Source organism: Benincasa hispida, chromosome 11 (genome assembly GCF_027475165.1).
Source record: "Benincasa hispida cultivar pf3 chromosome 11, pf3_genome.v1.1, whole genome shotgun sequence".
NCBI lineage: Eukaryota > Viridiplantae > Streptophyta > Magnoliopsida > Cucurbitales > Cucurbitaceae > Benincasa > Benincasa hispida.
In genome coordinates this window covers 51,698,276-51,711,607 of record NC_143488.1, presented here as the reverse complement: position 1 = coordinate 51,711,607, position 13,332 = coordinate 51,698,276, and the positions used below count along the sequence as shown (strand labels likewise).

At 37.6% G+C, this 13,332-nt stretch overlaps 1 protein-coding gene across 1 annotated transcript in view; it reads left to right on the top strand.

The window, feature by feature from the left end:
- LOC120091254 (syntaxin-132-like) overlaps window positions 1-13,332 on the top strand; it is a 34,154-nt gene that overhangs the window by 16,415 nt on the left and 4,407 nt on the right. The window contains exons 5-6 of the mRNA XM_039049203.2: window positions 2,100-2,188; window positions 2,351-2,424. Coding sequence (XP_038905131.1) covers window positions 2,100-2,188; window positions 2,351-2,424 — 163 coding nt within the window. The remainder of the gene's footprint in view (window positions 1-2,099; window positions 2,189-2,350; window positions 2,425-13,332) is intronic.

Here is a 13,332-nt window from a genome sequence, read left to right as displayed (position 1 = left end):
TGTTTCTTAAGCAATGCCCTCTGTGCACTTGCAAATGGTTTAATTATCCTTAAAACAACCTAGTGAAATTATGCTGATTCTTCCTCTACTTGAGTTTGCCTTTCCGGAACCTAGATATGATAATACTTCTGTTGGTTGGCCAAATGGACGAAAACAACTTAAATGAGATCTCTCAAATAGAAGAACATTAAGATGATCCAAGGAAGTCTTTGAATTAACTTTAAAGAGAGAGTTACAAACATAAAGGCCGTGGGCCCATGAGTCAAGCCTTGAATGAGAGTCAGTTCATGCTTTTTATCAAAAAAAAGTCAAAAGGAAAAAGAAAAGTAGTAGTAGTTCATGCTAGTAAAAAGGAACGATAGAAAATAGAAAATGTAAGCCATAATAGCAATAGAAAGGAATGAAGTTGCGTTGGGAAGTTGAGAGGACTTAGTACTGTGTTGGTGAAGCTTGGAGGGAATGACAATGGTGGAGTCGTCACTTCCACCTTGAGAGATTTGTCTTTGAAGTTCCTTCCTAGGCTTTGTTTCCCTGTTTCTTCTCTTCCCTATCAAATTTTGTCTGGTTCTCCAAATGGAGGGAGAGGCTTGATTTTATATCAAATGGAAATGTTTCACGCGGCTGGAGGGGACAGAGGTACAGCAGCAAGCCTGCTAGGCAGGTGCGTGCAGGTTGTATAGTTGGGCATGGCCGGAGGTGGTCCCTTGTCCTTTTTGTTGGCCACCTTGTTTTCAGAAGACTTTCATTGGCATGTTGGTGTTTCTTTCTGTTCAAGCAGATTGCCCTCGAATGCTTCATAGATAACAACACGATAGTCTCAGTGTACAGCCTGTCATATTACCTTGATGCAACAATCATGCGTTAGTAAGGGGCAAGTTTTCTTAAATAACAAATGAGTTTCATTCTAAACATGTTAAATAGCATCATTCATGCATTTTTGGAAATATAACATGGAAGTGATCATCTTTTTATAAAAGAGGGGTCAAATAAGGGGGTTAACTAACTTGTTATCACATATAGTTGTTTCTTCTCATGGGATTTACATGCAAAAGAGACTTATTAACTTTAGAGATTGTTTTTCTCTTTCCTTTTCTTTGGGGCAAGAAATTGAGCTCTCATCGAGAAAATGAATGAATACAAAGGTATACAGAAAGCAAGCTCGAATAATAGTAGCCTAAAACAACTTATATAAATTGACTAATGCAAAAGTACAAGGCCAAGATCATAGTTATATAAAGGTCAAGTGACCAAGGCCCAAAGAGATCCTAAACCTTCTCACCCGATCTCTTGACCTCTCTATTATTCATTATCAACTACATACCCCTCAGAAAACAGCAAAAAACTAGCTTTCCACCGGACTTTGCCCCCTTCTAAGGAAGAGGGATTTGAAAGCACCTCCTCCAATTCTATCATTCCTTTGCATAATATTGTCGTTTCTATTGCATGTACCCAACTGCCTGGAATATTGACTTGTCTTGTCATGGGATGCAATATTGCTAGAGCAATACGTCAATTATACCACTTTTTTAGTGTAGCATGATGGCTTAGTAAGATACATAGAGGAGCGACATTTAAAAGATTCTTCTATTTGGCATTTAAGAGGCTCTTCAAAATTTGTAATGGTTTAAACCTTGGAGGACACTTCTTTTGTTCATTTTTCTCTTTTATTTCTTCCTCTGGTTTTTTAATATGTATGCATATGTACAATTCTTTAGCTGGAGAAAGGCTAGTTGAAGTAGTTCTACTCAAGCTTTCAAGAAATGTTATGTACTGTCTTTCGAATTATGGTAGTGGATTGTGCATGTTGAGATCACGGCCATGCATATCAACTAATAAAAATGCTCAAGAATTTCATTATATGTTGCATAAATATATGGGTGCATGTCATTCTATTAAAATTCTTTATCAGTTTCGGAGGCTAGTATAATTTGGTTTCATTTTCAAAGGTCAATATTATCTGATTCTTTTAGCTAAAGCAAGATTTTTTCTTTTAATCTAAATTTTAGTTTATGCTTAGCAGCTGCATGGCCAGTTTATGCGTTATATATGTAGTTTCTAATGACTATTCATCTAAGTTACCAATGTGTCTTGTACTCCAGCAATCAAGCAGCGGATGGAAAAAGATGTTGATGAAGTTGGGAAAGTTGCACGTTTTGTGAAGACCAAAGTCGAAGAACTCGACAGAGAGGTGAGTCCTTTTGCTGCATCACCTGATCTTGAATGTTCCAATAATCTATTGTGTCACTCTTTCTGTCTAGTAGTAATTTCTAAATGACCATGTTTTCGAAGAAAGGATTGCTAAGGCACCCTTCCTCCCATATTTATCAATTTTGGGGTATTGTTGTTACAGAATCTGGCAAATAGGCAGAGGCTCGGGTGTGGAAAAGGATCAGGTGTAGATAGATCAAGAACAGCAACTACTCTGTATGTTACATCCCAACTCTGAAGAGTTCTTTTTCTTTTTTATGATTGTTCCCTACGTTCATTGAGTAATTGTATCATAATTAAAGGGAAATTTACGAGCTACTAAGTTTAAGGTGTGTTTGTTTTTACTATTACCATATGGGCCAAGTTTTGTAGGTGAGATAAAACTAATAGGTGCATTCAACTGCTAAATAGGAATATTTTAGACTCCATTTGATAATCATTTGGCTTTTGCCTTTGATTTTTATTTTTGAAAATTAAGACTATTAACATTACTTCCAAAAGCACAAATATCTTGTTATTGGCAAAGTGTCTGTGTTAGGCACGAATACATTTGGACATGTTCTGGACACGTCCGAGAAACTAAAAATTGTGTAAAAAATATATATACTTTTTTTAATTTCGAAGATAGCTTGGACATGATTTAGACACGACTCTAGAAAATATTTAACTTAAAAATTAGGAAAATCCTCTTATAGATTGAATCCTTATATATGGATCAATCCTAAACTATTAGGACAACATCTTCATCCAGTAGTCATAGTCAACTAAATTTTTTTAATATCCTTTAAAGATTTCAATTATCGTTAATTTACTTAACTTTGTAGGTATTTAGTGATTTTTTTTTTTTAGATTAAACTTACATGTTTTATCTATAAAGAAGTATAACTATATCAATATTGAGACATATATTTTATATAAAAAATGTGTCCCCAGTGTGTCCATATCCTACTTTCTAAGAAATTGACGTGTCGCCATGTCCGTATCGTGCTTTTTAGCTTCCACCTATGAGTTTCGTTGTTTTGTTAATTTTTAGGGATGTTTCAAAATCCAAGCTAAGTTTTGAAAACTAAAAAATGTATTATTTTAAGAAAGTTTTTGTTTTTGAAATTTAACTATGAGATGAAAATCATTTTAAAGAAATTGTGAGAACACAATCACAATTTTCAAAAGCCAAAAACTAAAAACCAATTGATTATCAAATGAGCTTTATCTGTCTTTGAGATGTGAATACCAGGCTAGATATTTGACCTTGAGTATTAGACCTATTAAAGGTGTCCTTTCAGAAAATGGACCAAAAATAATTTCCTTTAAGCAATTCCAATATGGTCTGGTTAGAGAGGAGGTTATAAAGCAATAGACAGATGGTTTTCCCAGTCTTTTCTTCTCCTTTTTTCTCCTTTTGTTTTCTACAGAATTGTTGGGATAATATGGAAGGATGGACTAATAATCTGGATTTGACAGAGATGTGACAAAATTGTGTCTAGGAGAGCATGATGCCTCTTGTTTTGTATGAATTCGAGTTGTGTTTTACGCGAGCTTGTTAGGGTGGAGAGTAAATTATTATTTATTATTTTGTTTTCTGCATGCCTATGTCATTACTTAAAAATTTTATGAGAAAATGTTGAGCAAAATGTTTTAAGTGCAAGACGCACTCTAAGGTGACTAGTCTCTTCATTGCCTTAGGGCAAGAGGCGACAAAATTACATTGCCTAAATGAATAAAATAAATTAATAATAAATTAAAATCTTTAGTAACATTTTTATGTAAAATATACTCAACCTAAAAATATCAATAAAACTATTTAATTTAAAAAATAATAATAATAAATAATAAAGAAAAATATAATTGTAATTTTTTTTAAAATTTTTCTTTTAACAAAATTTCTTTTTCGTTACGAAACTGATAAGAGACTAATACTCAAGGATACAAAACTTCAAAAGAAGTAAAAAGTAACTATACGAGACAACAAAATACGACCTCTAATAGAGAACAGATCAGAAACATAAAGAAAAAAATAATGGAGGACAAATAGAAGAACATAACTGAGAAAACTAGTCCAAACACTAAATAGGAAAAATAAGCATTTTAGATTTTGTAGATATCCTGAATGGAGAGTTCAACAAAGTTCTTCGATAATGAGCACTAAGAAGAAGATTTTAATAAAGCTGCATCAAAGCTAGCATACCTCGATGGACATTTTGAAAAGTAAGTTGATTTCTTTCCCGCCACAATTTAGAAAGAAGGGATTTAACTGCATTAATCCAAAAAAACACCGGTAAAACAGTGGCATCACAGCAATAAGGAAGAATTAAAACAGAAAGAGGAGAGGCTGCTAGCAGAAATAAAAAATTGGGATACATTTGCTGAGAATTCCCCACTTTCCAGCACTGATTATGCAGCTTGGTCTTCTTCAAAATCAGAACTAATGGCCTTATATAGGTTGGAAGAAATTAACCTATTGCAGAAGAGTAAACTAAACTGGCTCAAGCAGGGAGATGAGAATACAAACTTTTTTCACAGATTCTTAGCAGCAAAAAAGAGGAGAAATTTTATAAACGAGTTAGTTGATGAGCAAGGGGTCCCAACAAAGTCGAGTGCAGAAATTGAAACCCTAATACTCAACTTTTACAGCAGCCTTTATCTAAAATCTCCAGGGCAGAGGCATCTCCCTTTAAATTTAGACTGGCCTTGTGTGAACCCGAATCAGAATCTTCTCCTGTAAAATAATTTTTCAGCCACAGAAATCCTCTCAGCCATAAAAACCCTTGGCAAAAGTAAAGCCCCAGGCCCCGATGGCTTCACCACAAAATTTTTGCTGAAATTTTGGTCTATTCTCAAGGCAAGCTTCCAAGATACCCTTAATGACTTCTACAAGAATGGCAAGATCCATGCGTGTATAAAAGAGAATTTCATTTGCTTAATTCAAAAGAAGAAAGTAGCAATCAAGGTAAGTGATTACAGACCCATTAGCTTAACCTCATTAATCTACAAAGTCATTGCTAAGGTGTTAGCCGAGAGATTGAAAGGGGTAATGTCCGACATCATTGCTCCCTCCCAATGTGCTTTCATAGAAGGAAGGCAAATTTTGGATCCCATACTTATAGCCAAGGAAGCGGTGGAAGAGTATAGAGCAAAAAAGAAGAAGGATTGGATCCTTAAACTTGATATCGTGAAAGCCTTCGACCGAGTTGATTGGGATTTTCTAGAAAAAGTGCCTCGGGCCAAGAACTTCAATTAGAAATGGATAGAATGGATCTTGGGATGTGTCAAAAACCCACTTTACTCGGTCTTCATTAACGGGAGACCAAGGGGAAGAGTGGCCGCTTCAAGAGGGCTAAGACAAGGTGATCCTCTCTCCCCTTTTCTTTATCTTTTAGGTAGCAAAGTTTTGAGTGTATTAATTTCCAAACTCAACCAATCCGGCATCATTGAAGGTTTTTTAGTAGGCAAAGAGCAAGTTCAAGTCTCTATACTCCAATTTGCGGATGAAACCTTATTGTTTTGCAAATATGACAGAACTATGTTGTCAAAACTTAAGCATATAGTGGAGCTTTTTGAATGGTGTTCAGGGTAGAAGGTAAATTGGGATAAATCAGCACTCTATGGCATTAATGTGGATGATAGTGAACTTTATACTACTGCAGCTTCATTGAATGTTTCGGCTGATCACCTCTCTTTCTATTATCTAGGGTTGCCTTTAGGGGGCTACCCGAAAAGAGCCTCCTTTTGGCAGTCGGTCCTAGATAAAGTACATGGTAAACTCGACAAATGGAGAAGATTCAATCTATCTAGGGGTGGAAGAGCCACTCTTTGCACCTCAGTCCTTTCAAACCTTCCAACCCATTACTTGGCCATCTTCCTTATGCCCGAAGGGGTAGCAACTAAAATGGAAAGGTTAATATGAAGCTTCTTTTGGGAAGGCAATAAGGGCAGCAAGCAAAATCACTTAGTTAAATGGGAATTGGTTCAAACACCAATAGCAGATGGTGGTCTAGGTCTTGGAGGGCTCAAAGCTATGAACATTGCACTCTTTGCTAAATGGGGTTGGAGGTTCTTCAATGAGGAAAACTCTCTTTGGGGCAAAGTTGTTAGAAGTATTCATGGTAAGGATGCTTTTGATTGGCACACGGCAGGGAAAGGCGGTAGAAGTTTGAAAAGTCCATGGATTAGCATCTCAAAGACATGACTTAAGGTAGAATCCTTGGCCACTTTCAAACTTGGTAATGACAGTCAAATTGCCTTCTGGTTAGACACTTAGGAAGGACCCTTCCCCTTTAGTATCCTTTTTCCTAGCTTATTCATAATCACCATGCTCCCCAATGGCTCAATTGTCGATCATTGGGACAATAGTATAGTTTCGTGGTCCATTACTTTCCGAAGATCGCTCAAAGATGAAGAAGTGTTGGCCTTCCAAGACTTGTTGAGGAAAATTGTAAGTAGAAGCCCTTCTCTCTTTTGATAAAAGAGTGTGGTCCATCTCAACCACTGGCCAGTACACCGTTAAATCCCTCAAAAGCCACCTAACACCATTCTCCCCCTTGGAAAAGCCCATCTTCTCGGCTATTTGGAAAACAAAAAGTCCAAGAAGAGTCAACATCCTTATTTGGATTATGCTTTTCGATCAGCTGAATGTAGCTGAAGTCCTCCAGAGAAAGCAACCAGTATCCTCCCTTTCCCCCACAATTTGCCCATTCTGCCTACATCATAGTGAGGACTCCCTTCACCTTTTCTTCACATGCCCTTATTCAAATTGGTGTTGGAAAAAGCTGCTGTGTTTTTTCAATCTTTCATGTATCTTGTGCAATGATTTCAAAAGTAACGTGTTTCAGCTCCTTGCCGGCCCCATTTCCCACAAATCTATCCGTTTGTTATGGTGTAATACTGTAAAAGCCTTATTGGCAGACCTTTGGTTTGAAAGAAATCAAAGGATTTTCCATAACAAAGCCACTAGATGCCAAGACCGCTTTGAAGCCGCCCGTCGTCAAGCCTCCTCTTGGTGCCTCCTTTTCGATCCTTTCCGTGCCTATAGCCTTTCAGATTTCAACCTCAATTGGGGGGCCTTTATCTCAACCCCTCCCATCGGACAACACTAAACATTTCCAGATTTCCAGATTTCAGCACCACTTATTGAACTTTTTATATATTTCCATAAGTTTCAGGCCACTGTTTTGGCTTTATCTTTAGTTTTTCACTTTTGATGTTTCTTTAGGCTTTGTCCTCATTTTGTAATCTTGTTATTATATCTCCCAGTTATGGGTTAGTATTGGAGATGATGAGGGTGCTAAGGGAGTGTCAACCTAGTTGAGACGTCCGGGTGCATCTCCTGATCCTTTTACAAGCACTTGTATTTTCTCTTTGCTCTTTGTATAACTCTCTTGTACTTAGAGCCTTCGCTCCTCTCTATTTATTAATAAAATGAATCGTTTCCTTTTAAAAAAAAAAACTGCATTATTCCAAAGCAATGGTGACGAGCCTTCAAGTAGGAGGTGGATGGCATTATCCTTTGGCTTGAATGAGAAAACCCATCGAGGATTGAAAATAGCTAATAATTGGGCCCAACACATTTGTGAATATGGACATTAAAAAAGAATGTGATCAAGAGAATCCCCCGCCTGTGGACAAAGAATACAAATTGAAGGCAAGGATAGTGGCAAAGGAAGCTTTTTCTGCAGTACATCAGAGGAATCGAGACTGCTGTCGATCATTATCCACATAAGGATATTAGTTTTCTTTTCTTAGGCCTTTTTGACTCCCAGATTGCAGCAAACAAATCTTTGTCCATATTGATTTATGAAGCCAAGTGGTTAAACTAGGATTTGGCTGAAAATGAGCCTGAAGATTCAGTCGTGAGTCTTCCAAAGATGTAAGTTTTACCGACAAAAGACCCGACAAATGATTTTGAAATCAACTCTCTTCATCTTTAAAAAATCTTCTAAAAACAATATTCTGTGATGACACTGAGGAATCCCAAAAAGATGAAACTGTGCCTTCTGGAACTGAGACAACTGCAAATAAGCAAGGAAACTGATCCCTCAAAGTAGAACTGTTAAGCCAAGGATCGTAGCAAAATTGAGTTCTTCTCTCATTTCTCACATTGAGGTGCAATAAGGATTCATTTTTCTTCTACATCTTAGAAATACTTACCCAGGGGCCACGGAGACTTGAATGTCCCTTGCCTTTTATATGCCAATTGAAATTGTCTGATCCATTACCTTTTTCCACAATGCATTAGATTCTTAAGTAAACCTCCAACCCCATTTTACAATGAGAGACACATCTCTGTGATTTAAAGCTCCAATATCAATACCACCATAAGCTTTAGACATGGAAGCTAAATTCCATCTTACCAAGTTGTTCAACTCACTGCCATTCTTGCCTTCTCAAGATCACAAAGACGTGTTTCCAAACTAACTGATAAAGGCATTAGAAAAATGGATATGTAGTACAAAGGTACATGATGGCTTAGCAAAAAGCAGTGTAGTAGCCAGGAGTAGTGCAGAAGCAGAATTTAGAGTATTGGCTCTTGGAATTTGTGAAGGTATGTGGGTCAATATGATATATGAACTAAAATTGTCACAAAAGGTGCATATACGGTCTATTCTGATTACAAGACTGCTGTTGCTATAACTCATTATCCAACTGTACATGATAGGACAAAACATTATTGAAGTTGGAAGCATTTCATAAAGGAGAAGATTGGGAGTTTGGGGTTTATCATAAAGTTCATGAGCCAATTGTGACTTCCCCTCAGGTGACTGCCCCTTTTCCAATCAGCAACCATACACTTCACAACATAAAGTTCATGAGCCAATTGTGACTTCTCCTCTCTCCTCTCTCCTCTCTCCACACCTTCTCGTTTTACGACCATAGCTCCGGTGACTGCCCCTTTTCCAATCAGCAACCATACACTTCACAACATCTTCGACTCTTCCATATTTAATCTTCCCAAATACCACGTTCGTTTTATCAATTATGGAAATCAAAAGTTGCAATATCAGCAACTGGTACTTCTGTGTTTGGCTCGAAGATTCAGGTTTTTGGTAGAGGACTTGGAAAGAAAGCAAATTGTTACAATTTCTTCTCAGATGATGGATTGGCTCTTAGAAGGTTGGAGCACCATGCTTAAGGATCAGATGCAAGTTTTTCTTCTTAGAAAAATAACAGAATCGATCGAGGTATCACTCAACTTGCCAAATTTCGATTTGAGGAAGGTTGGTTCGTGGAATATGCTTTTTGGCATTCTTTGGGAGGAAGAACGAATATTCATATTCCAGCTGGGAGGAATAATAACAAGGTTGTCATTCGTTCTTTTCAATGCTCAAGGAATGTATGATGCTACACATGCAGATTCCTCAAGTTTACAATGAAGACCTGGCTGGGGAATTGAAGAACGGTGACTTTACAAATTCCTTTGCAGAAACCGTTCGATCAGAATTTGGAAAAAAAAAAAAAAAAACAATCAAGACAGAATGGAAAGCTTGAAGAAAAACTAGGTCCATTCCACACCTCCTCTGTCTGGGTCAAAAAAGAAAAAGATATGTCAAATATGGACTTTAATTCTTTGCTCGTGGTGACAAAATTAATGGAGTTCTACTCTTTGAGTGATATTAAATCCCTGCTTGAGGATTTCTTTCAAGCTTCCACCTCAATTAATCCCTTTTTAGCAGGTAAGTCCTTGATCAAGATTGACAAGGAGATTGATTCAGATTTTTTGGAAGGCAAATGGCTCGAGTATGGTAGATTCTACCTCAAGATAGAGCGCTGGTCAGAAATGAATCATAGTCTGCCAGAAGTTATCAAATGCTATGGGGGGCTGGATTTCTATTAAGAATGACTTTGCCTTTTTCGAAAAAATCAATTTTTGAAACTATTGGTGATCACGAGGGTGGATTGGTGGAAATTTCTTCACAAACTTCAAATTTTTTGGACTGTTCTTCAGCATATATTAAAGTTCAAAATAATTTATATGGATTCATCCCAGCATCCTTATCTATTGAGGACTTAAATTTGGGGAAGTTTTTTATACAATTTGAAGGTAGGGATCCCATGGATGATCAGAGCAATCATCTCCTCAACAAAAATAGTTCTATGGAAAATGACTTTTCAAATATTTTGGATATTATCTGAATTAAAGAAACTATGTTAGGTGAAGGATTCACAGTGGATATGTTTGAAGAAGCTGAAAAGGCACCCCTAGTGGTGTAATATCAAAAGACTAATTTTGAATGAAATGATTTTCTCTTTCTAAATGAGGAAGGAGGTATTTATTTATAGGGAAAAGTGAATACAAGATGCTAACAGAATAACAACTACTAACTAACTCCTTTGTTAGTTTTACAAAAAGGCCCCTTGGCACACCATATTCCATCCCCCTAAAATCAAACTCGTCCTCGACGATGACAATTAGGACACCAAACGGAAGTCATCAGAAGCAACATAAGGTTTGAGATTAGCCATTGAATATTGGATTAATATGTGGGTCACAAGGCAACTCAATGCGATAACTTGGTTTGGCTATCGATCTGTGAATGAGAAGTAGGGCTTAAATGCAGTCCTCCATTCATCCCTCAGCCTTATTTGAATTTGGTGGTATTCACTCTTCAAGTCCACTTTTGAGAATATTAACGCTCCTCCAAGTTGATCAAGTAAATCATCTATTCTAGGATTAGGAAGTTATACTTCACTATAATCCAGTTGATAGCTCTACTATCAAAGTACATCCTCCAACTGCCATCTTTTTTAGGCGTGAGAGTAGGGCTAGCACCGCACATAGGCTAAGTCAATATGGTGTTGGATGTTTTGCAGGGGAGGTAGCCTCTTGGGTTCCTCTTTAAGTTGAGGGAATTAATCAAATAACTTTTGCACCTCCGGAGGAACTCCAACTTCTTGTATATCTTTGGACTGACAAGTCTTAAAATTTCAGCTTCCCTTTCCTTCATCAATGTTTTGCCACTTATTGTAATAAACAAGTACCTGCTGTCTTTTTTCTTCATCTTTACTCCCTCATCATTCTTCTTGTTCAATGGGAGTAATGCAATCTTCTTGTCCATCCATTGGAACTTGTATGTATTTTCTCTCCCCCTGTGCAAGGCTCGAGTGTCAAATTACCACGGTCTCCCCAAGAGGATATGGCATACATCCATCTCCAATACGTCACGTATAATTTGATCTTTTGCATCCACTGCCAATTGAGAGGGGAACTGTACAAATTTCATTGACTTCAACCTCTCCACCTTTCTTCACCCAACCAATCTTGTATGCATTTAGGTGAGGTTTCACCTTGAGGTTCAATGCTGTCATAAGCTTCTTGGACACGAAGTTCTCGCTACTTCCACTGTCTATAATCACGTTGCACATCTTCCCATTGATCGTGCATCTTGTCTTAAAGAGACAATGTCGTTGAGGGTTGGATTCTCATTTAGGAGTAATTAGTACCTTTGGAGAACACAAGATGCTCTTTCTCCTTTATACGGCTCAATCAATTCAGCTTTCTCTTCATGTTTTTCACTGTTTTCAGTCAACATTTCTTCTTCTTCTTCCATATAAGCTACTGCTTTTCGTTGAGGACACGCATTGGATAGGTGGCCAGCTTGGCCACATCGAAAACACTTGTCCAATGAGGGCCAATTGTAGGTGTTTTGAGTTCTTTTCTCGAAAACTGCCTCTGTTTTTTTTTTTTTTTTTTTTGGTCGGCCCCTTCTTGAATTTCTTTCTTTTTTCCTTTGGTTGAAGATGATGGGTGTGGCTGGTCAGATTCTTATTAACAAGTCTTGTTTTCTTACTTGTGGATGCTTCCCATGCGGCTGTTCTTGATGAATTCTTAGAGCGAATTTCATTCAATTCCTCCACGGTTTTTAGCAAAAGAAATGGCCTCGGATAATAAGTGAAAAGGTTGTACTTTTACCTTATCTTTGATGTCCATGTGTAGCATCCCACAAATCTTGCTATTAAATGTTGCTTATTTTCCATCAAGTTCGTTCTTGCTCCTAGCCTGTGGAGTTCTTCAATATAATCAGCCACCGACTGTGCCCCTTGCCTACAATTTTGATATTGATTGTACAATGTTTGTTCATAGTTGGGAGGAAGAAACCGTTCTCTCATAAATCTTTTCATCTTTTCCCACGAGTGAAACGATTGCTTGCGATTCCTTCTCCTATTGATTTCAAGTTGATCCCACCAAGCCAAGGCACTGACTTTTAGCTTCGAGGCTACTAAATGCACCTTCTTGTGATAAGGAGTATTCATGTAGGTAAAGAAATTCTTCTTATTCTTGATCCAATCAAGGAATGATTCAATATCACGCTTCCCATTGAAAGTCGACAAGTCTTCATTTTGTAATCATGCGAGTCACTCCATATCTCTCTTCTCGTTGCCTTCTTGGAGCATAGAACTCCACTTCTTGATCATATTCACTTGATGAGTACCAATCTTGGTCTTCTTGAAGCCTTTCTTGAACAGTTGGTTGTCTACTTGGGTTTTCTTGGAGCTGTCTTTGAAATCTTGGAGTCTTTCTTGATGAATTTCTTTCTGATTTTGGACAAACCTCGGTTGCCCCGCTCCACGCCTTCCTCTCCTTCCCAAATGTTGATTGAAAACCAGGTCATCTTTATTATTTTGAGGAGGGTCTGCTAGCCGATCCACCCTCCTAGTAAGTGCTTCTATTGATTCTTGAATGCTACTGAAAGTTCCATGAATTCCCTCCAAAGAATCTTCAATGGATAGCAAGCATATCGTTGTAGTTCTTGGAGAGAAGACGGGTGTGTCTTCCGCCTCTTGTTCTTGCTTAGGCCGCTCATCCGTGTTCGGGTTGGCAGCTCGTTGGTTGGCCATCAGTCCAAGGATCTCTTGGAATGCTCTGATACCAACATTTGGTATAACACCAAAAAACTAACTTTGAATGAAATGGTTATCTCCATATAAATGAGGGAGGAGGTCATTATTTATAGGGAAAAGTGATTACAAGATCCAAACAAAATAATAACTACTAACTAACTCACTCCTTGGTTAGTTTTACAAAAATGCCCCTTGCTACACCACTCAGACATGCATACGACTTTCTCAAAAGACTTTACACTGGAAAATGGAATTTGCGGCTTGGAAAAGGAAAAGGCAGCTCATACCTCG